The sequence below is a fragment of the Falco naumanni genome, chromosome 5, assembly GCF_017639655.2.
Source record: "Falco naumanni isolate bFalNau1 chromosome 5, bFalNau1.pat, whole genome shotgun sequence".
Lineage (NCBI taxonomy): Eukaryota > Metazoa > Chordata > Aves > Falconiformes > Falconidae > Falco > Falco naumanni.
This window is the reverse complement of record NC_054058.1, coordinates 24929131-24955381: the sequence shown is the minus strand read 5'-3', so window position 1 is coordinate 24955381 and position 26251 is coordinate 24929131. Positions and strand designations below refer to the sequence as shown.

Genomic DNA, 26251 nt, shown 5'->3' with positions numbered 1-26251 from the left:
TAAAACATAACTCAGTTTAATGTAACCAAGCATGGTGATGATGAAGCCCTGTCACAGATAAATGAGAATCTCCATCTCCCTGTAAACCCCACAGGGACTGGGTAGAAGGCAACTCTAAACTAAAATGTGGCCAGGGTCTGTTATTCCAAGCTCTGAGGTGAGCTTCCCTTGCAGCGCATCCCTCTAAAATAAATCTCCCTTTCAGATCTGCTTTTCTTGCATTCCCTGGAGGTAAAGCCCAAGCAGTTGGACCTGCTACCATTTCAGTAAGAGAGGTGTCCATCCAGACTAGCAGTTGGCTCCTGCTTACATGAAGCATTTGGAGAAACTGATAACCCCTTCCTCAGCAACTGCACTGTAGCCCATGCAACCACTATAAACCTGTAGGCACCAAAGAGAGCACAAAGGGACTGACTGTTTGCAGGCTCTTCTAAAGTAAGACAAAGGTGGCACCAAATGAAATTAACACGTGGCATTCAAAACAAGGAAAAGAAAGTGACTCCTTCACACAACACCTGACCAAGCTATGGATGTCCTTGCTGCAGCATTTTGTGGATGATAAATGCTTACCTGAGTCAACTGAAAAATTAACAGAAGAGAAATAAATAGATTTTACTTCAGGCTCTGGAAATCCCTGGGCAACAAGCTGAGTATTGCACCTGGCTCTGGGTTTCCCAGCATAAGAAAGACATGGACCAGTTAGAGCAGATCCAGAGAAGGGCCATGAAAATGATCTGAGGGCTGTAGCATCTCTCCTGTGAAGAAAGGCTGAGAGAGTTGGGTTTGTTCAGCCTGAAGAAGAGAAGGCTCTAGGGAAACATTGCTGTGGCCTTTCAATATATAAAGGGGGGCTTGTAAGAAAGACAGAGAGGATTTTTACTAGGGATTGTAGTGACAGGACAAGGAGTAACAGTTTTAAACTGAAAGAGGGTAGATTTAGATTGGGTATAAGGAAGACATTTTTTACTATGAGGCTGCTGGGACACTGGAACAGGTTGCCCAGAGAAGCTGTGGATGCACCATCATTGCAAGTGTTCAGGTCTGGTTGGACAGGGTTTTGAGAAACCTTATCTAGTGAAAGATGTACCTGCCCATGGCAGGCAGGGTGGACTAGATGACCTTTAAAGGTCGCTTCTCACCCAAACCATTCTATGGTTCTATAATAAGTTGTTAGAAGCTGGAAGAATATTTACAAAAAGTATTATTGCTAACTTTTCTGCTATTATACTCCTTCCTGAGCATCCACTCCTGGCCATTGAAAGAGGCACAGTGTGATGCCTGACGTCTTTTCCTTAGGTTAGGATGGCCATGCTGCTTGGCATAGCTAGGAGCCAGCAGATTTGTGGTTGTGAAGTGTTGAGGGTCTGGTCTAAGCTGGTATCTAAGATAGCATTGCACTACCCTTGCAGGTACTGAGCCCCTGTAGCTCCATGAAGCTAGGGAGAGAGAGCAGCTGCTCTGCATCACACACATCTAGACCCTTTGCCCCAAAACCACCAGCCCCAGGGCACGAGCTTCAGGGAGATGAACTGCAGCCTGCATGCTCAGGAAGGGATCTTCCATAGGATATCGCTGGATACTCTTCTTACTGTCCAGACTAACAAGCAGTTGGTTTCCTTCTGACAGTTTGTGGAGCTCAGTTTAATGCTGGTCTCAAGGAGTTTAGTTACAGACTTCGCTGAGAGCCATAGCATTCCCTCCCATTTCTTTTAAGAGTGCTGTCGCAGCCCATGCAAACAGGAAGCATGTATCATCACAAAAGTAACGCACAGCAAGTCTGCATCCCAGCATTTTGTGTTAAATTAACTGACATGACTAAATTAAAGGCATAATGTAAGCAGACGGTAACAGAGACCAAAGAGTAGCTGTCAGTCCTCTATAGCTGATTTTCTAATTCAAAGGGCAGATGGGAAGAGCAGCCAGGTAGTTCAACATGTGGAACATTCAGAGAAGGAAAAAACTTTCATACTTTACATGTGGAGCAATTAAGAGATGTTGTGAGTAAACAGTGGAAACCAGACAAGAGGGTAATTATAGCATTTCTTTGCCCCTTAAAGATCTTTTCTATTCACTGCCATTTCTCAATCCCCACATCCTTGCCTTGAGAAAAAGCAACATAGTTTTTTGTCCTTCACTTACCATATACCCATCCTACACAGATGACTTCAAAAATGGCCAGGAAGAGCAGGCACGTGCCGCTGGCAGCATAGTAGTCAAAGAGCTGGAAGATGTACATCCCACCCTGTTGAAGAGGTAAAGAAAAGAGAGTTATGGCAAAACTGTTCCATGTCAGGGAAAAATGACTAAGGCAAGTAGAATAGCAGTAGAAACACTGCATCTAGAGAAGTGGGAGAAAGAGAAGAGCCTTCTCTTGGGCTGCCCCCACTCTGTCACAAAAAGGCAGTCAGGCCTGGCTGGTTTCTATGTCCATAGGAGCAGGATCCAGTTTGTTTGCTTGTTTTAAATCAATCAGCAAGTTTCAAGCATCATTTCAAAACATCACATAGCAGTGGAGAACTTCACACCCAAGAAATTTGAATCCTGAGGATCAGGACATTTAGGTACCTCATGTAAGCTGCATCCATCTTTACATATTGCTCAAGGTCCAAGCCCTGCAACAGCAGAGGCATGTGGTTTCCCTGCTGCCTCTGCCTTCAAGCTGAGCCCTGCATAGTTGCCATCAGCTGCCTCTACAGGTCAGTAGATGACTCCCCTCTCTTACTTTCATGTACTTTCTCAAAGAGACGGCTTCTCCAACAGGAGTCAAGCAGATGCTTTCAAATAGTGCTGAAGGGCTCTAGACATTGCCAGAGTAGAAGTAGAACACCCTTCATCCTACCACACATGAGGTGACATCCTGCGATGGTGGAACTAGATGCCTCCATGCAAGGGGGCATGCAAAAAACATGGGAACCCTTAACGCAGTTTCACTCAAAGCTCTCTCAATGGCAGTGGGAGGTGCCTTCAGCAAATATTTAGCCAGGATCCTGTTGGAGGATCATTCGGCAGTGCCTAAGAAGTTTAGCAGGAATTAGCTGTCACTTACAGAACATAGAGGCAGAGGGGTGCTGAGACTCCCACCCAAGTGTGTGGCACGCACACACAGCACAGCACACCACTGTGCAGGAAGAGGTGCTTGGCTACTAGCTGCAGAGCAGGACAAACACTGTGCACTTAGCATCGTACCAACACAGCTCTGCTTCTTCTGGTCCCAGGGATCACAGGCTTTCCACTGGTTCAGGCAGGGTTATAGTCCAGCCATTGCCCCCAGCCTTCCCTGCTGCTGAAGAGCTTCTTGTGGAAAGCAGCTAGCAAACAACCACTGCCCTTAGAAGAGCTTCTGCTTGTGCAGCTGAGCTTGTTTTAGTCACCAGGCCTGGTATTTGCATAAAGCTGTATGTCAGGCAGCCTCTTTGGGCTGAGGGACTATCTCTCTGGAAGGCTCAGTTAAGCAGTGAGTACACTAGCATTACACAGGGTAAAAGCAGCACCAGCTGTGAAAGACACCAGATAATGCATCAGAAATTAAGGACAATTAACAGCATCAAAGATTACCTTGCTGTCTCTACCCAAGTCTAGCAGGGTTTCTAGTGTTCAGCTGAATACCCCAGCTACTCTTTTCTTACCTCAGTGACCAGCAATAAGCCCAGCAGGTAGCATGTGACTGCAATGGCCAGGATCAACAGCTCCCGACGCCCCTTCTTCCGAAACACTCCCGGGAACATGTCAATAAGAGCTGTCACCATGCTTTCCACACAGACAAACTAAAGAATAAGACAGGTCAGAAAAATCAGTGTCTCCTCTTCCCCAAGCACAAACTCCTTCTCACTGCCCTTTCATGCTCCAGCTGCCCAAACCCTTATTTTTTTGTTTTCTTTTTTTGTCTGTCTTGCTTCCACCAAGGGCCAGCTGCAGCTGCTAGGGACCCAAACACAGCTTGATACATCAGTGAGGTCTCCTATGGAGTAGACCAAAGGGTCAAAAGTACAGTCCCATGCTGGACGGGTGAACTGTGTAGAAGGAACTGCCTCAAACCAACAGATCATGCTGCAGCACAGCAGGAGTGACCAAGGAATGGGGAGGCAAGGAGCAGACTGTGTCCCTCGAGCAGGATGAGGAAGCACTTGAGATGGCACAAAGAACCCTTGTGCCAGAGGGGAGCTCCCCCTGCCATTGTGAAGCTAAGGGCAGCCAGGTGACTGTGGGGCACAGCTCAGCCCTAACATGAAACACACCCTTTGTACAGCAGCACTGGCTGCAAAATACACCACGACTGCCTGGGACAACCCAGTAAAGCAGGTGGTCATGGGTCCCACAGGTGAATTGCTGCCTTTTGAGCCTGCTCATCACCACATGTATGGCTCTCAGTCCCACAGAGCATGTCACCCATGGGGTACATAAGAGAACATCAGCCACTGCTAGAAAAGCTCAGCCAGCACAGAGTCATAAGCAAGGTGAGGCAGGAGGGGACCTCAAGCCAGAGAAACAAGGGAAAGAGACCTCATTCACCAGGTGCAGGGGCTGAGGTGCTGCAAAGTGGAGCCTGAGCAGAGCATCCTGCCTGGCAGACATGCCAGAGCATCCTCTGCTCTCCTCCTTCCAGTACACCAGGGTTGCACGCTACGCTACGCAGGGTGCTCTGCTGGATTTTGCTCCTGGCATAACAGGAGTATGGGAGGGTAAGAGATGGGCACAGCAGTGAGGAGAGCACACAGGGCTTGCTCTGGTGAGATGCACCTGAGAGAAAACAGCCTCATTCCCCTTCCCATGCCAGGCCTCACTCCATGCCAGGCCTCACTCCACGGTGTGCACGGTTTCGGTGCTGGCACAGAGGTTGGAGGGGATGTCGCTGGGATACCCTCATGTACACACCGGGAGAAGGATGCCAAAGAGAGACACCAGGGCACATAACCACAGGCCTCCCATCGGCCCTGATTCTGAGCTCCCACTGTGTGAAAGTGCTGTGGACAATGTGCAGAATGTGTTTAAGGAACCAGCAAAGCATATAACCATGTTTTTTTTCCTCATGGCCTTGAGGAATGCTCAGGATGGGGACAGGCACCTGGGCATTAGACAAGGAGGGGTCATTTGCTGTACCTGGCTGTCCAGTCCCAAGAAGATCAGCATGAGGAAGAAGAGGCAGGACCAGAGCTGTGACACAGGCATCATTGTTACTGCTGTTGGATATGCTATGAAAGCCAGGCCAGGACCTGCCAACAGATCACAGGATGACTAGGTATGGCCCCTCTAACCACCACTGCCTGCCACCACCACCCTGCAGCACAGGCTGAGGTCACATACTGCTTTAAAGATCATATCACCACAGCTCCTTGCCCACACAGGGCTGAAAGCTATGTCTGGGAGCACTGGTCCTGCAGACCTCACTGCAGACACCCATAGCAACAGAGGATGTAGATAATAACCTGGACTTCACTGCAGAAAAGTCCCCTCCCCTTCAGGCTTTCTGTTTTGCCTTGGCTCTGAAATCTCCCAGCAAAACCTACCTGATTCAGCTACTTCTGCAATGGGTACACCCTGCTCTCGAGCCATGAAACCCAGCACAGAGAAAATGGCAAAGCCAGCAATGAAGCTGGTGGCACTGTTCAGGAAGCAGAGCATGATGCAGTCCCTGCAGGGGGGAGACCAGAGAGAAATCAGTGTTTCCCACTGCAGAGTGGGTTCACTTGGGATCATGTCTGTACTCAGCTTCCCCGGTCGGACAGTATGGACCAAGGAATATCAATGCTGTTCTTGATTTCCCTCAGAAGTAAAAAGCTCAGAAGAGAGCCAAAAATAAGCCTACTACCTTGTACCCCACTGTTCAGGAGTTATAGGACTATACGTGGCACAAAGAGAGACATAGGACATCACCAGTGGGTCGTGAATAGGATGCCAAAATGATATATGCAGGGACATGGCAACAAAAAAGTTGACAGGAATCAAAAGAATAAGAAAAACAACAGAAGAAATGAGGAAAACTGCAAATTAGAAAAAGGAAGAGGTCACAAAAGTAAACAGAGTCAAGGAAGAGGAGAATCTGAAAGCATGAACATGTTTAGGTTCAGCATAAAGACTAACAGGTGAACAAAAATCCTCACCTGACAAGGGTTGTGTCTACACTGCGTTAAGTATGCTCAGCTGGAGGCTGGAACACACTATACCACTTGTCCTGAAACATTTGTGCACTTGCTCACTCTGAAAACCAGGCACCAGCCTGAGCCAGCTAGGCTGGATACCCCACACCCCGGGATCCTGTCTGGGCAGCTGCCAGAGCTGAACCACGGCATCAGCTGCTATGGAGCAGCGTAGACACCCAGCACATTTGGGCCACCCAGAGCTAAGCTGCCAGTCCAAGGCACCTAAAGCTTTAGAGGAAGGCGTCAGTGCACCAGTCCATTGGTGACAGATACATTTCAGGAGAGCCAAGGGAAAGTATTAATTGCCTGACCAACAACCGTGGCAGCACCTATAGGAGAACACAGGAAGAGGAGCGATGATTGATGTCTCCCAAGTACCATTACATTTTCCCATTCACGCTGGAGCAATACATGATGGAATAACAAAGCTTCTGCTCCTCAGGGCTCTGTGGAAGGTGTCAGAAATGGTCCTAATGGCTTCACTGAGCTCCATGTCAGGCCATGGATAAAATAGATCTGTAAACCAAGGGCAAGGAGGAGTCCAGACAGATTTGATTAATCTTCTTGATAGGATCGAAATGCCACTGGCAGTACATTACCTTGATGGAGACAGGGGCCGCAGCCATCATCTTTGTACCACCTCTCCTGCCTAGCAAGTGACAGCAGAGCTGGCCATGCCACCCCTGCTCACTCACCCTGTCAAAATAGCCCATGGTGTCTCCACAGTGGCTGGAACAGCATTCCATTTTCATTCCTCCCCCTCCTCCAATGTCTCCTATTTCCAGGCTGATTCACATGGGAGTGCACTACTAAAGCCATTTTCTGGAGCTCCTATGTTCTCTCAGCCACTCCCCATCCCTACGCTGGCTGAGTCCTCTGCAGCTTCTGTGCTCCAAGCAGCTCCTTAGGCAAAGCAGCATCACCCAAGGCTGCCACCTGGGACAGACAGACACTGCCTCAGATGCAGTTCTGTGATGTTTGTCTCTAAGCAAATTTCCAGGATGCAAGGAGTTCAGGCTTCTCTTTACCTGTAACAGTTGTTGGTATATTTGTTGTAGCTGCCCAGAGCTGTCAGGCACCCCTGACCGATGGCATAAGAGAAGAGGATCTGAGTGCCTGCATCCATCCAGACCTAGAACAGAGAAGGTCAGTGGTCTCTAGACCTGGCAACAAAATAAACAAATGCCCTGTCTAGCAGCAATCCCTCCACCCATGCAGAACAAACCCCATGAGACTGAGAGGGACTCAGTGAATGTAGAAACTGGGATACCTCTCTGGGAAAACTGAGCTATAGGACTGGAAGTCCTCTAGGAGAATTCTGGTGGGACTGTTATTTTCACATCGCACTCAAGGTAACACAGCTTCTCCACCCTGTGCCTTTGCATTCTGGGCGAAGACAGAATCCCTGATAGAATGGCTCCGGCTGCAGTTGACACTGCAGGTGTCTGTGGTCCCTACATGGCTCAGGATCCACAAAGCTGCTGGTGAGTCATCCCAAATGAAGGCCAGTGAGTCCTTTGCTTGATCAATGTACTCCCTTCCCAGCTCCCCAGCCTACTTTCCCACATCCCTGAGGCCGTGGTGCAGCATGAATGGCAGAAAATTCCTGGGCTGAGAGATTTCAGGGGTGTCATGCACTCAGGTGCCCCTTTGATCTGGTATTGCAGGGGAAAAGCTGAGTGGGCTTGTTCCCCGCTGCTCCAGCCCTCTCCTCCATGGAGGAGTCCCTTTGCTCTGTGTGTTGTGGGCTGAACTGCAGCTCCATTCTCATGCCCTGCCAGGGGTAGCCCTGAGCTGCGAGTTAGCAGGCAGGCAGGAAAACAGCCCACCTTTCTGTTTATCTGTGTGCTCCTTCTCATACTCTTTTTCATCTAAGCCGTACTCCGTTACAAACATCCAGGCACCTGGAATTTGGCAGCCTTCAAAAAATGCCAGCCCAGGCATTGCTGCTTAAATTCACACGGATGTCTCACAGATGGGCATGTACGTGGGACCCCTTCAGGCACAGGCACACATCCTGCTTTACAGCAAAGCCCCACGTTCTGCCTAAACTCAGCAGCAAGATCTCTCAGTCCTGCTATGCTGGATTGCAGCAGCCTGGAAAGACCATGTCAGCTTTAGTTAGGCTGTGAAAGTCAGGGAGGTTTTCAGTGAATAAGCTCCGACCATAAATAAAACACTCAGCCCCAGTCATCCCCCTGTTATTTATTTTGATATTAAAATGCCATTTACATTCAGCTGGCTCTTTGCATTTAGCACACCACAGATTTTGTACTGACAACACATAATTGCATCTGAAAGCCATTTGGGGGAAAGCAGCGTACTAATGTGTTTAGCAGCTGGTTTGGGAGCATTTGGGGCTATCTGGGAAGATGCGGGAGGTAAACTGAGACTGTGGGCTAAGCATATTGCTTGGCTGCCTCCACACAAAGATTCAGTGGTGGAATGATCAGCAGCAGTGTCATTTAAATGCTCTTCCCGGGGTGGGCGTGGGGGGTCTGCACTAACACCTCTCTGGGATGGCAGAGGCAGCCTGCATAGTGTTGCTGAGCCGATGTGGGAAAGGGAAGCAACCTGCTGCTACAGAAAAGTGCCGGAGCAGACACCCTGGGGGGATCCTCTAAAAAACGGTCCTCCTGCCTGCCCTGTGCAGCCCTCAAGGGTGCTGCCCACCTCCTGCCAACCTGGGCTACTTTGCAGGTGCTGGGCTTGGCCGCACCCTGTGCCCTCATCTGGACTTAGCCTCCCTGGGTACACAGCATCCTCCCTGCCAGCGTGCAGTTTCCATGGGTTTCAATGAGTGGTGGCAGGGGCTGATCCTCTGGGCAGCTGCTGACCCAGGCAGATGGGACCAGCCCCCAGGGTGGGTGAAGGGAACCTGCTGCCCAGCTGGGGCACAGCCCATATTACCTGTGCACATGTGGTCTCTGCAAGCACAGGAACCCTCCACTCCCCAGGAGGGCCCTGTTGGAGTCAAACAAAGTGCTAACCAAGCCAGAAAAAAATTGTAAGTGGTAGATTATTTCACCATTCCCACTTCTTCCTTAATTATGCACATTTAAGACCCAGCAAAACCATCTGCTACCTGCTGAATATTTCATATACTTTTCTGGTTTTGCTAGCCCATGAGTGGAAATGACCTAATACGCCCATATGCTATAGGCACACGAGCAAAAAAAGTTGTGCTGGGCAGGGGGACTGGAAACCTTCCGTGGTCAGCACTTGCTTGACACCCACCCACCTGCGGGTCTGCCAGCCTAGAAATGTCCAGCTTCAGGTAGAAGATGATCCCCTCTGCAGCACCCGGCAGCGTGACCCCTCGCACCAGCAGGATAATAAGCATCACATACGGGAAGGTGGCAGTGAAGTAAACAACCTGCAGGTGCAGGGAAACAAGAGGAGAGAGGGTCAGTGGGGAGGGGGTGCAGGCATCATCTCATCTCATCCACAGGCCCCCACCCCAGCAAATGTCCCTGGACTCTGCTGTTGGCTATAGCTGCTACTGCTATGTAGAAGATGGGTGAGAAAGAAATCAATCAAGGTTACATCTCACTGGTGATTTAGTTAATCTGCCCTTTGTTCTTCACCCAAGACTCTGCCACTGATTGCTCTGCTTTATTTTCTTTCCAGTCAGTGTAATTTCCCTGCTTTCCAGCTGTTCTCTTCATCTTTCTAGAGCTGAAGAAGAAACCCAGATCTCTTCCTGTCACTGAGTTTTAATGAGAAGTTATTAAAATGGTCCTATTCCCAGCAAGAGTTCTCCAAATTAAATAGCAACTTTTGGTGCCCAGTTTGAGATACCTCTAAAGGGGCCCCATTTCCAGGTATGCTCATGCGGCACTCTCATCCCTTCAATACCTCTGAGCTCACAGGTGAAAAATGGGGGTACCTCAAAGCCTTTAAAGAAAATGTAGACCATTGTTTTTGTAAAATCTTCTTTTCATTTCTTTTTATGTAAATAAATACGACAGTAGAATTAATCATCTCTAATCCACTGCCTAATGTAACTTTTTTTTTTTAATTTGCAAAATATCCATAAGCAAGTTGCAACTTCCTAACATTTATTCATTATTAAAATGCATCCAAGGAATGTGAAGGCTCGTTTACTCTATGGATTCATAGTGAGGGGCCTAAAATTACATTTTTTCCTGGTTACTGATAATTGGTCAAATAAGTCACAGTACGTGGTACTTTTGCTATTCCCCAATTGAATGAGAGTGTGAATGCTTTTGGCACAAGTACTAAAATCTATCTTCAGAAATCACTTCTGGGGAACATTTATACACATCAGCTGAATGCACCAAGGAAAGGAAACATAGAAAGAGCACAAGGGTGGGCAAAATGAATAAAAGAAAAAGGCTTTTAAAGAAAATGAGTCTTCACAGAGTTATTTGAAATTATTTTCCTGAGGTCGCTATTGTTTCTTTAAGTTTGAACTCCTTAATTCACAGAAGCATAAACACAAGGGTCTGGCAGGTCTATCCAGTTAGAGCAGCCCCTCAATCAAGCACAACGTCCTGTTTGCTCTGCAGCTGTTGAAGAAAATTATGCACCTACTGAGAATTCCTGGGACCTCCCTACTGTTTATCCTAATCTGTAGTCAGTGAGGAAAAAGAAGGAAGGAGCTGATATTTTTGACAGTGCCCCTATAAAACTCAAAGTGACAACCTGCAGAGAAGGCAGCTGGCCTGTCTGACCTGTGGTATGTCTCAGGACAGAAAAATCCACCCTGCATTGCTGCACCATGTCAATAACACCTAGCTGGTAAAAAGTAAGCCCTGTATCCTAAAACTTGTGATGGAAAAATCTTCTGTGGTCCCAGGAAAACCATTCCAGCTACTACATACACTCACTGTTTCCTGTGGCTTTCTGGTCTGATTTTGCCAAACTCTATCAGCCCAAACAGCCTTATCGAACTTCTTTAGCTTTCTCATTGTGCAGGCAAGCTCTCCATGCTGGGGCAGCACCAGGCAAAGGAAATACTTGGTGGAGAGGGCTGAGAGCTGAAGGGAACCTGTGATGACTTAATTACACTTCCATGCAGATCAAACAGCCTCTCAGACCCAATCTCCCAAGATGATACCTTTTGTGAAGATGGTGCTGTGATATTCAAACCAGGGAGCATCAGAGATTTAAGTTTTAAAAGGCAGAGCATCCCCTCTCCCTGTAGACGTGGAGTCTGGCTCTCCCTCCTTGAGAAATAGTAGGCAGCAGGTCAGCACCAGCAAGAACCAGAGTCATCAGCAAAGACCGGGAGAAACTTAGTGCACAGACCAAGCTATTGTCTTGCTCTGTTAAAACGGGTGCCCAGTCTGGTTTTAAGGTGGGAGATGGGATTTGACACTGAAACATGTGTGTCCAGTACAACAGGGAGCATCTGCCAACAGGAAGGATACTGATTTGAAAGTCTGTTGCAGAAATTGGTTCCCCTCCCTTTGCTATTGGGACATCCCCTGGATACCCACAAGACCCAACCATCATAAATGACCCACCCCTCCCACTGCATCTCCAGGAAGGAAGGAGGTCAAGGACATAGCACCATCCCTAAGACCGACCCCAAAGCATCACACATTCATTCAGTCCAGAAGGATAACCAGTCCACCTGATGTACAGGATCAACATCAGGAGGAAGCATTGGCTCCAGCCTCACCAGCAAAATGCAGAAAGTGATTTGCTGAGCCAAAACCCACAGAGCCGGGGAGAGTACAAAGGAAAGCACAAAGACATGTCTCCCATCCTAAGTATTTTGCAGGATAAAGAAGCAGGAGAGATTCATTATCTATTCACTGTGCTGGTTACAGGCAGCAGCTTGTCTGTTTTGCTCCAGTGTTTAATTATTGCCAGAGATAGGAAATTTGCCAGTGTAGAGTATCTTGTTAAAAACTCCAGCAAGCCACACCAGGACAACACACTGGTGATTAGATGATTTCTAACAGCACTTGAAAGGTATCCATCAGCCACTGTGCGTTTCTACAAGGCAAAAGGTGACCCAAGACTCCCCTCAGTTCCCTGTTCTCTTCTCCCTGTTTCACGTACCCTTTTATTCTTCCTCTTATGGGTCAAACACAACTGGTGTAAATCAGTGTGGCCTCACCAGGTTTTAGGTTTGACTTTGGTGCAGTGTGTCTCCTGCCTCTACTTCATGAAGAGGGAAAAAAGATCGGGGAAGAAATGTAAGATGGGTACAAGGAGGCTTATGGAACAGGAGGACAATCTCCATTCCTACTTTGCCTGTGGACTTGACCCCCTTCCAGATGCAGAAGTAGCAGATGATCCACGCCAGCAGGAGACACAGAGCCAGCTCCCAGCGCACAGTGCCCAGTTTGTGAATACCATCCGTGAGCCCCAGGACTCGCTTCCTGCCGGTGTCCAGGGACATGGAGAGAAGCATTAACACCCCAGACCGCACTCATCCATACAGACCTTTCCCATATTATCCCATCCAAAGACTTAACAGACTATCCACAATGCATCTGCCCGGGCTCCCAGCCTTGCAAATCACCCCAGCTCTGCCTTGGGCTCCCCGTCTCTCATTTCTGCTGACACTGCTCCACCGTGTCCTGTAGCTGGCCTGAGCCCTCCCACTCTCCAAGCCCATGATGCTATGCCCGTCAGATCTATGCAACACAAAATCACCATATGTTCCCCATTGCTCCCCGACCCTGGCAGTTGCCCAGTGGACACTACTCAATCCAAGGTAGGCCACCAATGCCATCATCACCCCTTGGTCACTGCTCTTCCTCTGGCCTCCCCATATACTATGGACACCCTATATGTAAGCATAAATGGCCTTTATGATTCCCATGCCCTTCAGCCTCATTCCCTGAAGGCTCACTGTCATGAAGGTGGGCCACACGAAAGCTCAGCACTGCAGCTCATGCAGTCCGCAGAAGCTCAACTCCACACTTAGGAGACCTTTGCACACCCATCTCCATACCAGTCCCCTCAGAGTCTCCTTGCCCTTGCAACCTCTGCAGAAAACCTGAACAGTCATTTCAGATGGGCCACAGCTCTCACTAAATAGTATGGTGCAAAGCATAGGGCAGGAGATGGGGTCCAGCACTGTGCAGACTTTCTGCACCCATGGACACATGTCATCTTCTATGTGCCCTGTGGTGGCTGCAAGGGGCAAAGGACACTCAAGCTTTTCAGAGGCACTTCAGGAGCCATAAATGGGAAAAAAAATCCACCAAAACTGCTGAAGCTGAGCTCCTGACATTCCTCTTCTTTATGAGACCTTCCTCAGTTGAGTGTGGAGGTGTAGTGTGGCCCCAGCAGCCATTTCATCCTCTCCAGGCTGTAGTGATGTCTTTCTCTGGAACACCATCTGGCCTGATGCAGGACCCCTCAAAGGTGTCTTATTGCCTCCAGCCCCATGACCAAACCTCCCTGAGCTCCTCTTTGGCATCTCACACATGCACCTCAGACCCCTGCTCTCCAGGGAAGAGCCTGAGCAGCCTGACGGACCACTTCCTTTAGACACCAAGCAAGATGTGGTCAGAAGAAGAGAAAAAGCAGTTTTGTTCCTTTCTGTTTCACTGTAAAGGACTGGTCAGTCTGCCTCGGCCTCTCACACTTTCCTGCCAACAGTAGCAACACCCAACACAAGTATCCCCTGCTTACAGCAAGTCCTCATCTTCTTTTGGTGCCTCTTTCTGTGGCCACACTCACCCACGCACCTCAGCGCCAGAAAGGGAACATGCCACACGTGTGTGTGTGCACATGAGCACCCTTGGGCAGGCGCACTGTGAGCAGCCTTCGGGGTGTATCTGGTCCTCATGCCTCTGGGCTCTGTGCTGATCTCCTCGGCAGCTCAGAGCATTGTGCTGCCCGTATTTGTGTCTGACATGTGGCACCTCGGTTGGTCCTACAGAGACGCACAGCCCTCTGCCCGGATACTCCTACAGCTGCAGCCTTTAGACGAGAGAGGAGCCTGAACAGAGGGAAAGCAATCACGTACTCCCAAAACTCAATCATTGGGGAGGTGGCGTTCGCAGGCAAGGTCCTGTTGTCCAGGCTGGATCTATTCAGAAATTCCACACAGAGATCTACCAAAAGAAAAGGAAGCTGATGAGCCAGAGAAATTCTCCAAGGCTCCTCCATGATGGGAAGCTCCTTCCCCTCTCTACCCTAACCCTCACTCTGGCAGCACATGAACCCTTCACCCCGTGCTATAGAGGATCTCATTAAACTGTTGCATCTCATTAAAGCATCTCGTTAAACTCTGGCTCTCCCCAGCTATGAATCCCAATCCAGCGGGCTTCGGGAACAGGAGGGGGACGGAGAGAGTAGTTCCCTGCCAAATGTAAACCAGATGGCTACAAAACAGAGATTATTGAGGGATAGCCACTATGAGTAGCCAGGATAGAAAATCCCATACTTCTCCCACAGCACACACCATTCCCTGTCTACACATGCATGCATATGTTCACACACACCACAGATGCCTTCACGTTTCATTCTGCCATCCCCAACCCTATCACATAGCATGAAATTACTAAAACCGGAGGAGATGACACACATCCAAGAAATGTGCCTTATCCTGCATCTGGCAAGCAAAAGACAGTCCACCAGAAAACTGAGCAAGCCCAGCTCTGGCTGGGATGCTTCTGCCTGTTTAGAGAATATCTGTGGCTTTCCTCTCAAAGAAACCCATGCTGGGGTAAAAGGCTGGTCACCTCTGCTGGGATGAAAGGGCAGAGGAAGCTGTGAGTGAATGGCCCATGGGGTGGAGAAGTTGAAGACATCACAGAAATTAATCATCTGACCAAAAGAAAAAGGGAGGGTACTGAGCTGCTGCCAAAGTTGTTTCCAGTCTGGCTTTCCACTGAGAGCAAAACGACCTATTGAACATAGTAAAAAAGGCCTGTCAAGGACATTAGATCCATGAGGATTACCTCACATCTACTCCGTCTTCCCAGGCATAGCTCAAGTGCATTAAATAAAACCAAAGCCAGGTCTTCTCTGCTGGGCGCAGTTATGCAAATTGTAGGCATGATGGGATGAGACCCCTGGCCAGTGTAATGGTATAGAGGCTTGTATGGTTGTGATTAGACCAGACAAGCAGTGCCTTTAGAGTTTTGTGTTACTGGTTCCTGCATTGGGAGACCTGTACTGGCAAAATCCTCCAGCACAGGCTTGGCTTGATTTAGCCAAAAGCTGAGTGAACGAACGAAACTACTCAGCACACGGCAGCAACTGTCCCAGCAACTCCAAAGAGACAGTAAGATAAATTATTGTACCAGAGCTAATGGAAATCTCCTGCCATGTGAGGAGAACTCTAGACAGGCTTGAAAACTCTCCCAACTCACCCACCTCTTCCACTTGCCAAAAAATGCAGATCTTTCAGTGAAATCTCAACACCCAAAACATCTCTGTGCAGAAATAGGTTTACTGTCCCCTGCTGCCAGGCATAGGGTCACACCACTCAACCTTCCTGACACTCGCCCATGGTGAATGAAGACAGTCACCTTGGCTGGAGTACCAAACCACATATCAGCTTAGGAGAGCTTTTTTTTCTGAATAAAAAATATTTTCTACAAAACCCAAATAATTTCTGGGAATTGGGAAGGAGCTATAAGTTGACCAAGGGAAGTTGTACCTGTGTTCCAGGGGTTATTACAGCTGGCCCACGGTAGCACTGCAGTGAAGGAGCTGAACAGGTAGAAGAGTGCCCAGGACAGGATGATGATGTAGTAGATATTCAGATAGCACTCAATGACTTGTGAGGCATACCCAAGTCCTGTGAAGGAAAGCAGAGGAGGTGAGGATGAGGCTGCCAACCAACTCCCAACATATCAGGCTTAACTGCAAACAAAGACATAGATTGTGCCATGGTAAGAGGGGTGCAACACCAACCACACAGTTCACTAGAGAATAGGGAGAGAGAATTTTGTGACTGTACGTGCAGACAGGAAACATTGTTGGTATCTCTAGACAAGTCTATGATGGAACAGAGAGAAAACCTTTCACTGATGGAAAAATCTTTTTCTGACCACTACCATAGTACTGCATTACACTACCTCTCCTACAGGAAAGCCAGCTCTAGCTTTTAAAGAAAAGAAATGCAGGTGAGTTTCTTCCTTCTGGAAACACTCAGGCAAACAAGGTTCTCACAGCTGATACACATCATGCATGAAGTACTGTGTCAGAGAAAAAATACAGATTTAGGAGCTGAGCTCTGGACTTGGCTCCTGCTTGTGCCCATCACTCGCTGAGACAACAGAAAAGGAATCAGGTCAGAAAGGCCCAATTTATTTATTTAAAACTGGTTGTCAGTGCCCTTTGAGATGCCACTGCTGTCCACCTCCAGGCGCCGTGCCAGAGCACAAGGGTTCTCCAGTGCAGGAGGTCCTGGACTCCCCAGGGAATTTCCGATAGCACTGCACACCTGTGCCTGAGGGAACGAACCAGGCCTTTAATCTGCCTGAGCACGGGGTCCTCTGCCTGATAAACGTGGGGAATGAGCTCTCCTCTGGACAGGAGAATTGTGGATGTTAAATTCATTGACATATTAATGTCATTAAACAACCTTCCTCAGGGCCCCAGGAGTCCTGGTTCTCACACCTGTGCCTTAGCCACAACCCCAGCCCATCTCCAGGCTGTCAGACCAGTGCGTGCAGCGTGATTCCCCCCAGTTCGCAGGACACCAGCCTGCAAATGCTGCCACAGCAGCCGTGGGCACAGCGACGGGCAGGGAAAGTGCCATAAGCCAGCCAGCCTTCCTCATCCTCTTCTTTCTTCAGTATTGTCCTGGACTACATGCAAGTGTTTGTGTATTGACATTTCCATCCTCCTCCTCCTGCTTGCTGGCCATCCTGCTTCTCCTCTCTCCCAAGCTCCGAGCATCTCAGAGCAGAGACCCTGGCTCGGCTGGACCAGCACAGCCCCCAGCCAGCACCACACACCCTCAGTCACCTACGGGGAGGGAGGGGACAGGGCACTGCCCCCGCACACACAGCAGTCATCAGGAGGGATAACAAAGCTGGGAGAGAGAGGAAGGGAGGGAGTATAAAGGAGAGAGAAAAAAACAGAATAACATTTCCAAAAAAGGCTCTGAGTCTTAATTGTTAGAAAGCGCTGCCAGTAATGCCCATAACTTGACTGACCTTCAAAGATGGGACAGATCTTCCTCCAGGCAGTGACCCCTCCCTGGCTGGTGTACTGCCCCAGTGCCGTCTCCAGGAAGAACAGCGGAATCCCGCAGGTGAAGAGGAAGATGAGGTAAGGGATGAGGAAGGCTCCTGTAGAGAGGGGTAAGATGCTGCCCCAGAAACCTCTTTAAAAACTTATTCCCATCACCCCTTGCCCGGTACCTGGAGCCACAGCTGGAATCAGCTAGACAAACACAAATATTTCTCTGAATTAACTGTGCAACCTCTGTTCAAAAACCAAGGTCTCCATCACCATAATTGCTTGGAAAAAAGCCCAAGGATGGTATGTCTTGTGTTACTGCAGTACTTCTGCATTTGGTCTTAGCCAAATCCTAGAAGTAAGGAGTAGTCAGGCAAGGGGATAAAAAAAGGCAGCACTGTAGGATTTTTCCCTGCTTCACTCTCCTGACCTTGTTCTAACTTTCAGCAGGAGTCGGGCAAAGCAAAAGCAGTCCTTGTTTCACATAACCACATTTGTTCTGCTTTTCCTGGGAGTCACAGCAAAACTCCCACTTGCCCAGAGGATACAAACCTGGAGGCTGGTGACATTTCTTGATGAGTAATAAATTTACTGGGATATAAATTTGTTTGAGACATATTTTACATCAAATTTGAAAAGCAGTTTGCACCAGAAGAATGGAAGTAGGGGAAGGGCAACAGAATATCTTTCCAGCATTTTCAAAATGGAAAAGTTTAACTTCTCTCTTCAAATTCAATTTTTTTATTAAAATATAGAGAAATGTCTTAAGATAAATCAGCCTGAAATAGCTCTCAAACTAACCCTTGATGAAATGGAAGAGGAAGGGGAGAGAGAACAGGCTGGGTTGGTTTTTTTCAGAAACAATGATCAACAAAAACAAAGCATCAGAAAAGACAAACAAACAAACAAAAAAGGAAACAAAAAAAAGATTTAATGCCCTGTTTAAAACTGTCTGAATCTTTTCCCCTTCTTTTCAGTTTTGCAGCCAAATAGAAACACCCAACATTTTCACTGTTCCGCTCAAAACTGCCCCTGAGATCTATTTCACTGTTGACCTTCCTTCTATCACCTCAGTCTTTCTCCCCATCATTCCGTGTAGGTTTTCACACTTTTACTCCCCTCCAAACAGGCCAAGGCAACTGCCTTCCTCACTGGAACAGCTGTCGAGGTTTTGCTATCCTATAGAGTAAATTTTTGGTCATGAGTACCTCCCGCTGCCACTGCCAGAGCCGAGCCAGACATTGTTCCCCAGGCCCTCTCCTCCCCTGCCAGCACAGGCGTTTGCACTGGAATTCCTTCCCATGACAATTAGCAACTAGGAACGCTTTCTTGTTTTTAAACTTGGGTTTAAGCCAATAATGTTGCAAATACAAGGAACATCTAAATTCCCCCTAAACACAGCTGTGCCACAGCTACAGGGGACCTGTGGCTGGAAGGAGGGAGGCTGGTTCACAGCATCGTCCAGGCTTGCAGAGCAGGGAATGGGAGCTGCATATGCTGAACTAGAGGCAGCTGCTGCTGTTGGTGCTGCACGACATCTCTCTGTGTGCCAAATCTACAAGACAGTTTTATTATCCTGCACACACATGGGCCTTTCAGCAGGTCCCATACTCTCTCCTCTGTTGCCATTTGTCCCGGAGGCTGATCCATTTTAGTTTCTGAGTAATGAGGGCTTTCTTACATCTTTATTGCCTTGTCGCTCTTAACCTTCCCAGAGCAGTTACCAGCTGAAACTCCATCTGTGATCTCCCCCGTCTGCTGCTCCACTGGAGGACACTCAGCCCAGATAGAAGCCCCTAAAACAGACTCTCTTTCCTTAGGAGTCAGTAACAAGTTCAGGATGTTGAGCAATTAGATCAAATTTGAAAGGTCAACCATAGATAAGTTTACACTTGGTTGCTTGAAAGCAATTTAGCACAATTATTTTTATGCCCTCTGTCTTTACAGCTTTATATCCATCTCAGTATGTCCAAAGGTGGAGAAAGGTGACAGGACAGCAGTCTCCAATTTACCGGGAGGGTGGCACAGGGACACAGCATTTATAGGTAGAAAATGTCTTTTTTTTGTAATTTGAAGGACTTTTCCAATGGTGACAATATCTTTGAGTGTCATGGGAAAGACAGTGCCTTGTCCCATACTAATTTGTTGGCCACCTTGTTCCCTAGAGCCTGAGAGAGAGAGAAAGGTACCTTCTGTGTAGTAGCATGCTTTCTGCAAAGGCCGTGTGTGAGCTGTGAGGGAAAGACTCTCCCATCCTAATCTTTCCCAAGCCTAGCCTTGTTGGCTTCTGAATCACAGCCTTAGATATTCCAAAGGAGTTTAATTATATTTAAAAAAAAAAAAAAAGTTATTCAGTAGATATCTAAAGTGAACAAAAGTAGCCTTTTCACTTACACTAATTAGCATACAAATTGCAAGGACTACTGAACCGGATACCATAGGCATAAACTATGCAAAGATATCATCTGAGCTCAGGAAGAAATTTTCCATGCAAAACCCATGACTTCTCCCAAAGCGCCACTGCAGAATGGGCTGTTCAATCAGATGCACCACTAGTGTTTACTAACCCGTGCTGGTCTGACTTGCTTTTGGTGCCTCCAGTTCCTACCATCAAAACCTCAGAGAAGGAGACTGGAGGATGTACTAAAAACCATCCTAGGTTCAAGAAAAACTCAATTCCATTTTCTTTAACCGTTCTCTTATCCAGCCTCCATTTGGTGCAGAGAAGATACTGTATTGATTCCTGTTTGATTTGGATTAACTCCAGTAACAGCACAGGGGACAGGAATCTGGGAGTCCTGGAATGAACTACAGCTGAATCACTCATCCACTGGTGAAAGCTCACAGCACCTTGGGAAAGAAAGGCCTTTGTGGCATGGTCTGCAGAGAAAGGAAGTTTAAAGTGGAGGGAACATGCAAGTCCCAAAGCATTATTTCAAGGTGTCTCTAGAAAACAAGAACAAAAGAGAAGTTATTGCTGTATTTGACATGTAATTTATTATTCCTTCTTTAGTTTTATATAGTTAGATTTTGATTCACCAAGAAAAGTTAGTGACAGTCAATTATTCCCTTCCTCTGTCCCAGTTTCATTTTATTGTTATGAGAAAGTTTAATTTTCAACCTATAATGATCTTATTGCAGTGTTATTGGAAAAGGAGAGTCACACAAGAAACAAAAGGGAAGGGGAACGAACGCTTCCTGTGGATGGGTTCTCCTAGCAGTGGGTTGCCCACTGGGAGAACTGTTCCTGGGGAAGAGGTAGCAATGCCCTTCTAGGGGTATCAGGCCTTGGCAAGGATACCAGCACCACCAAACCCTTTCCTAACAAGGACCTGAGAGAGGTAGGGGTGGCACAGAGAGTAAGAAAAGGGAATTATGCCGGAGGATTTTGCTGATAGTTTACTGACCACTCACAGCATTTGGTGGTTTTGGAAGATGACTTGTTTCTCAAGATGTCCAAGAGCCTTAAAGAGTTACTAATGTTCATTTTGGCATCTGAATTTGGGAGAGCTGCTTTAAGAAACAGTACCCGCTAGGGAGCTGGATTCACCCCTCAGGTTTTTTTCCTCGTGGATTTTGCAGGACCTGATTTGCTGGAGGAGAGAATAAGGGAGTGCAGGTGGGGGCACACGAGGCATAGGAGAAAAGGGTCAGGCATCCATGTATCTCTTGTCGTGCCTACAGACCTAGGACAACTCATGCATGCTATGAACTTACCACCGCCGTTCTTGTAGCAGAGGTACGGGAACCTCCACACATTACCCAGACCAATTATCTCCCCAGCCACAGACAGCACAAACTCCATTTTGCTACTCCACTGGCCTCTCTCTTCCATTTCCTCCTTTTCTATCTCTTCAGGGGCTGCAATGGCCCCATTGGCCTCTCCTTCCTTAGCCACGGCTCCTGTCATGGCTCTGTGGGACAGAGGAAAGAGACAACATGGGCTGTAAGGAACCACTGTAGGACATGCTGGTGGGAAGAGGAGGGAGGGGACCCATCTCCACAACAGATCTGTTCCTAATATCACCGTGAGGTTCCCTTATCCTCTGTAAAATGGCTTCTTTAGTGTCAGCATGAAGCATTTTCACCAAGTTAAGTCAGTGTTGAAGGGATGGAGGAAAGGTCACTGGTCAGGTGAGACGGGCCCACCTGCCCCACCCCTTCACTGGACTCACCCCTGAATTCACCCTTCCACCCCCCACAGCCCCTTCCTCATCCTTCCCAGAAGACCAGCCTTAGTGTACCTCCATCTGCCCCTCCGCACCCTGACTAAACCGCTCTGCGTCTCCATCAGTGCTGGAAACTTGGCTGGAACCTTGGAAACAGCAGTTCAGAGGAAAAGAACAGGAGCTGGAGCTGAAGCAGGGCCTGGTGGCAGGAGTTTCCCTTCCACATGTGCTTTATACAGCGACTGTCTCCTTCTGGAGTGGTTTCAGAGGGCCGGATAAAAATGTTACCAATGAACTGTCTGAACAAGAACGGACAACCTGCCATCTTACTTCAAGGCATTGCCAGGAGTGCTGTCTTTGACCCCCTGGACACTACATTACACTACCACATGGCCTTCCACTTCAGCAAAATACTTATTTGACCCAGGGTCCCTTCAGTAACGGACATGGGCACCAATCCTCCACCTTTGCTCAACCGTACAAAGAATACAGAGCAAGGAAACGAAGCCATGAGATGAACAAAAGGACCTCATACCTGTGAGGTGTTTCAGGTCTGGGCAAGGAGTATCGAGGTCAGACAAGCTCAGTTACTGCAGTAGAAATGTTCGTAGGAAAAAGCCCAGCAGTGGAAACACGGAGTGAAGTCACTGTTGGAGGAAGCACATCAAATGTGACCAGCCCTCTAGGGTGGTATGAGGAAGACATCCTCCAGTCTATACAAAGTCTTGAATTATGTTTAGCATCATCTTGATTAAGCAAAGTTGGTGGCTGCTTGGTACAAGACACGATTTTCTATCATATACAAAGTCCTTTAATTGGCTAGGTAATTTACTAGCCAAAATTCACACAGACCAGACTGAACGTTCTTTTTCACAACATCTTCGTATTGTTTACAGGCATTTGATTATGAGAAGAAACTAAAGTGTGAAGAAAGAAAGCTCCCTTTTACTTAGCTAAAAAAAATTCTCCTCAAAAGCTTGCTGTGATGAGTTACGCGAGATAGGATGCACATGTGAGTCCACCCAGAAAGCACAGACCTAACACGAGAGGGTAGCCGGTGAACTGTGCCAGGGAAGTCCTAACTCTAGCCACATCTCACTGGTGGCATTACTGAGCAGAAGCTCAAGGGATACACATTCCCATACCAGGGTTAGGGAACTACACTACAAATCTCTCCAAAGCCTCTCCAAAGCAACAGCATCTCTGCTTCCATTCCCTCCAGTTAAGAGTACTAAGAAATCAGGCCTTTGTTCCTTCACATCAGCTTACAGCCTCGGTTTGCTGGTGGTTTGATAGGTTTTTTAATAGCACAACTATCATTCCTTGTGTGCCTCCTAAGGGGACATCCCCATCTCCAGGGAGCAGCAGGGACAGCAACCTGCATCACTCACACTGCTTAACTCTTCTGCTGCCCTGGATCTGCTCTGGACCACTTCAGCTTGCTCTCTCCCAGGCAAAGTCCAAGTACAGCTCTGGAGGTGGCTCAGGCCAGGGACCGTTACCAGTCAGCAACTCAGTGGTGAGCAAGACCTCATCACCCTTGATGTCATGTCCTCTACCTGATAGGACCACCAAACCTATCCATCAACCTTTTACACCAGGATGGTGCACCAGGACCATGACAGCTATTCCCTCCCTCCTTGTACCTACTCTCTCTCCAGTCATCTCCCGCTGAACTAGCACCAGGGCATGAGCCATCTCATGTGAGTAGGGACTACCAGGGAGTCTGACCTAACTGGGAATAAGGGTGAATGTAGTCCTAACATCAGACTGGTCCAGCAGCCTAGAAACATCACGGCACCTGATTTGGTGTAATTTTCAATGGGGCAAGGGGGAAGCAGGAGCAGGAACTGGTTGGCCATGCTTGCGCTTACTCCACACAAGGCAGCATCATTATTGCCATGTCTCATTTGCTTCTGTAAGTGGCCCAAATTAAATGATTTCATGAACACTAACCCTCTGGATATATCAGACCCTGGGGCAAAGAAAGATGTTTGCATATGATAAGACAAATTCTACTGAACGTTCATAGGAAAGCAAGCCATTTTTTTGCACCAGGCATGTTGCCTCCCTCTGTCAGCCAAGTAAAGAAAGGAAACCAGATCTCACACTGCAATACACCGATTGCTCTCTAAACGCCCAGGGAAACAACAGTCTTTGTTTCCCCACCTGCCTTCCTTCTGAAGGCCCCATCCTATTACCTTTGAAATTAGAGGCAAATTTCCGTGGACTCCGAATGCAGAGGGCCAAATCCCATGCAAAGGGTTAACACTGCCTTTAGTAAAAGGGGCTGCAGCAAGAACAGGGGAGCATAAACCACAGAGGAGAGCAGTCAGGAATCATTGAATGCCATCCTCCAGGCTGTGAAGCTGCCTCTTCAAAAACATTGCAGAAAGATTCTGGTCCCCTATTAAATTTGAGAGGTTTTTTAAGGTTTTTTTCCAGTAAGGGCTTATATATGGGCAGTACCAGAGTGGGCACAGCCAGCTTCAGTGTCAAATGCAGATGCACCGGGGGCACTAAGGAAGCAACCTCCCTTTTTTCGCTAGCCCTTGCCCTTTATGGTACCATATGCTGGAAAGCACCTATTGGCTGGCATTGCTTGCACTGCCCCAAACCCACCAAGTCCTACAATATGTGTGGATCTACACTTGAGTGTGAAGTTGGATCAGTTCTCTAACAGGCTTGTACAAAACTCTAACCCGACATTTAAAGAAGGTGGTGCAATCCAGAATTCAAGGCATGCACCCTAAATGCTGGCTGGTGCAGAGCCAGCACAGAGGTCCTCCCAGTCCCGGCTTTGACCCCTTCACTTAACACCTGCTGGGTTGGACTGGGAGGTGGAAATACCAGGCCCTCCCACCAGTCTTTTCTCAGTTTCTAAAGCTCAGGGAAGGCTCCTTTCCCCACTGCCTGCTTGCAGCAAGGCTTGCCAGCTGGCTAATCAGTTCATTCAGATGCTGCAGCACAGCCTCCTCATCTTTGAGAGGAGCAGAGCTCCACGCACTGTCAAATGTGAGAGAAAAAATAACACATACTTAATGAAACGTGTTTGATCTGCCACAGTCCTTGGCACGTTCCAATTTGCTGCAGTCCAGGGCACATTATCAAGTACGATGATGCTTAAGTCTGGGTTCATTGAGGATGTCATGAGAAGCTGACAGGAGAAGGCTTAGTTAATCCTTTGCTTTCATTCTTTTAATGCAAGGTGGGTCCAAGAGCCAGCCCATTCCTACTAGCATTTGTGGTTTACCTGCTTTTGTGTTAGACCTGTTTCACACGTGGGAGTGGAGGAAAATCACAATCAGGGAGTCACCTCCTCTCACCCAACAACAGGAAGGGAATGCCCTGAGTGCCAGCCCACAGCCTCAGCCCTGTCACCAGCCTCCACCTCAGGGACACCTGGACCAGGGCTTTGACTTGGCACCCCTGAGGTGCTCAGTGCACCTGTCCTCTGACTCCTGAATAGGCCACCGCCAAGGACAGAAGCTGGAGTGCTGCAATGGGGAACAGGGCTGGGACAAACATAGACTGGCAGGGGAGATACGGCACTTGTGGCTTCATTTTCCTATTTCCAAAAGGGGGAAAGCACCCTGGTTATGAAATGGAACCTTTTCAACTGGGAACAGGTGGTAGATTAAACCAGTGCCCAAAGTTTTGGCCCCTTGTGCCGTGACCTTCAGGCTTCTCCCTTCCCAGACAAAGCACAGCATTACACATCCCCACTGCTTCCCTTTCTGCTTTGCCTGCTGTTTCCATGAGAAAGCCTATTCACACACCTCCTGGCTCTTTTCCTGAACATCTAATCCTACTGTGCTCCTGCCCTATGTGTTCCCAGGCCAGATGGGGATTCAAATAACTTCTTGTTTCCAGCTAGGAACAATTTGGCTCTCCCACAGCAGCCACAGCCACCCACTGTGTTACACCGTCCCCGACAGGCAGACATCTTCCTCTCCCTTTGGATGCCCCTCTCCTTAATACATGAGTTTGGAGAAAAGATTTTGCCCCTCACTGCCTGCCTGCACTTTTTCTGCTGTTTCTTCACCAAAGTTTGGAGAAAAATCCTCAGACTCCCTTGCTCCCAGCCTCTTTTTTCCCTCTGCCATAAAGTTTCTCCAACTGTTAAGACATCACCTGGCTTGGTCCACAGTCTACCCCTCTCCTGGACCCACTCAACCACCACCACCTTTCCTCCTCAGTTCCCTCTGACATTGCCAGTCTCTTCTCGAGGTGCCTTGCTGTTTTTTCAACCCTCAGCACTTTAAGGAGGTGCCTTTTCCAAGGCCTGGAGTATCCTTTGCAGACATGACACCTAGCCTGTTGTCTTCCCACAGGGAAGAGGGGGCTTCCTCCTTGCCCAGTGCAACAGGCAGCTCTGCATGAAATCATACTGGGCTTCATACTAGGCTTGGTGCATGGAGGCAGCCACGTTTTCCTCTACAAGGTTTATTGATGAGAAAATAAGACTACACCTGGGTTTCCCAGGCACTGGAAAGAGAGCAGGCAGCGTGCAGGCAGCCATAAACACAGACCTCACCAAGTTCCCTTCTTCAATATTTGAATGAGGTAGCCCAGTGTCCTTTTGGTCACACATTTTGGGCTGTGTTTGTCCCACACCTACCAACATGAAATTCTTCAAGTATGGCCACAAAAGGCAAGGAGAGCCCAGGACACCTCTGAAGCGCTGTGGACACTCACCAGCTGGGTCTGATGGGCCAGATGCGTGATGTGAGAGAACAGCATTTGTCGGCTTTATTTGGGAACAAGCTGCGACTAAAGGGGGAAGGCAGGAATGAGAAAGAGGACAATGAA

At 48.2% G+C, this 26251-nt stretch overlaps 1 protein-coding gene across 5 annotated transcripts in view; it reads right to left on the bottom strand.

Annotated features, from left to right (window-relative positions):
• Window positions 1-26251, bottom strand: part of SLC6A12 (solute carrier family 6 member 12) — a 40025-nt gene that overhangs the window by 9458 nt on the left and 4316 nt on the right. The window contains exons 2-14 of one of the 5 annotated variants that reach the window (XM_040594915.1): window positions 24478-24596; window positions 21975-22086; window positions 20988-21184; window positions 17246-17380; window positions 15739-15879; window positions 14098-14185; window positions 12364-12496; window positions 9379-9513; window positions 7166-7269; window positions 5505-5629; window positions 5098-5210; window positions 3627-3764; window positions 2140-2242 (exon numbers count right to left, since the gene is read on the bottom strand). In XM_040594915.1, coding sequence (XP_040450849.1) covers window positions 2140-2242; window positions 3627-3764; window positions 5098-5210; window positions 5505-5629; window positions 7166-7269; window positions 9379-9513; window positions 12364-12496; window positions 14098-14185; window positions 15739-15879; window positions 17246-17380; window positions 20988-21180 — 1408 coding nt within the window. In that variant the 5' untranslated portion in view covers window positions 21181-21184; window positions 21975-22086; window positions 24478-24596. The remainder of the gene's footprint in view (window positions 1-2139; window positions 2243-3626; window positions 3765-5097; window positions 5211-5504; window positions 5630-7165; window positions 7270-9378; window positions 9514-12363; window positions 12497-14097; window positions 14186-15738; window positions 15880-17245; window positions 17381-20987; window positions 21185-21974; window positions 22087-24477; window positions 24597-26251) is intronic. The other 4 variants (XM_040594916.1, XM_040594913.1, XM_040594914.1 and 1 more) reach the window with 4 other exon arrangements.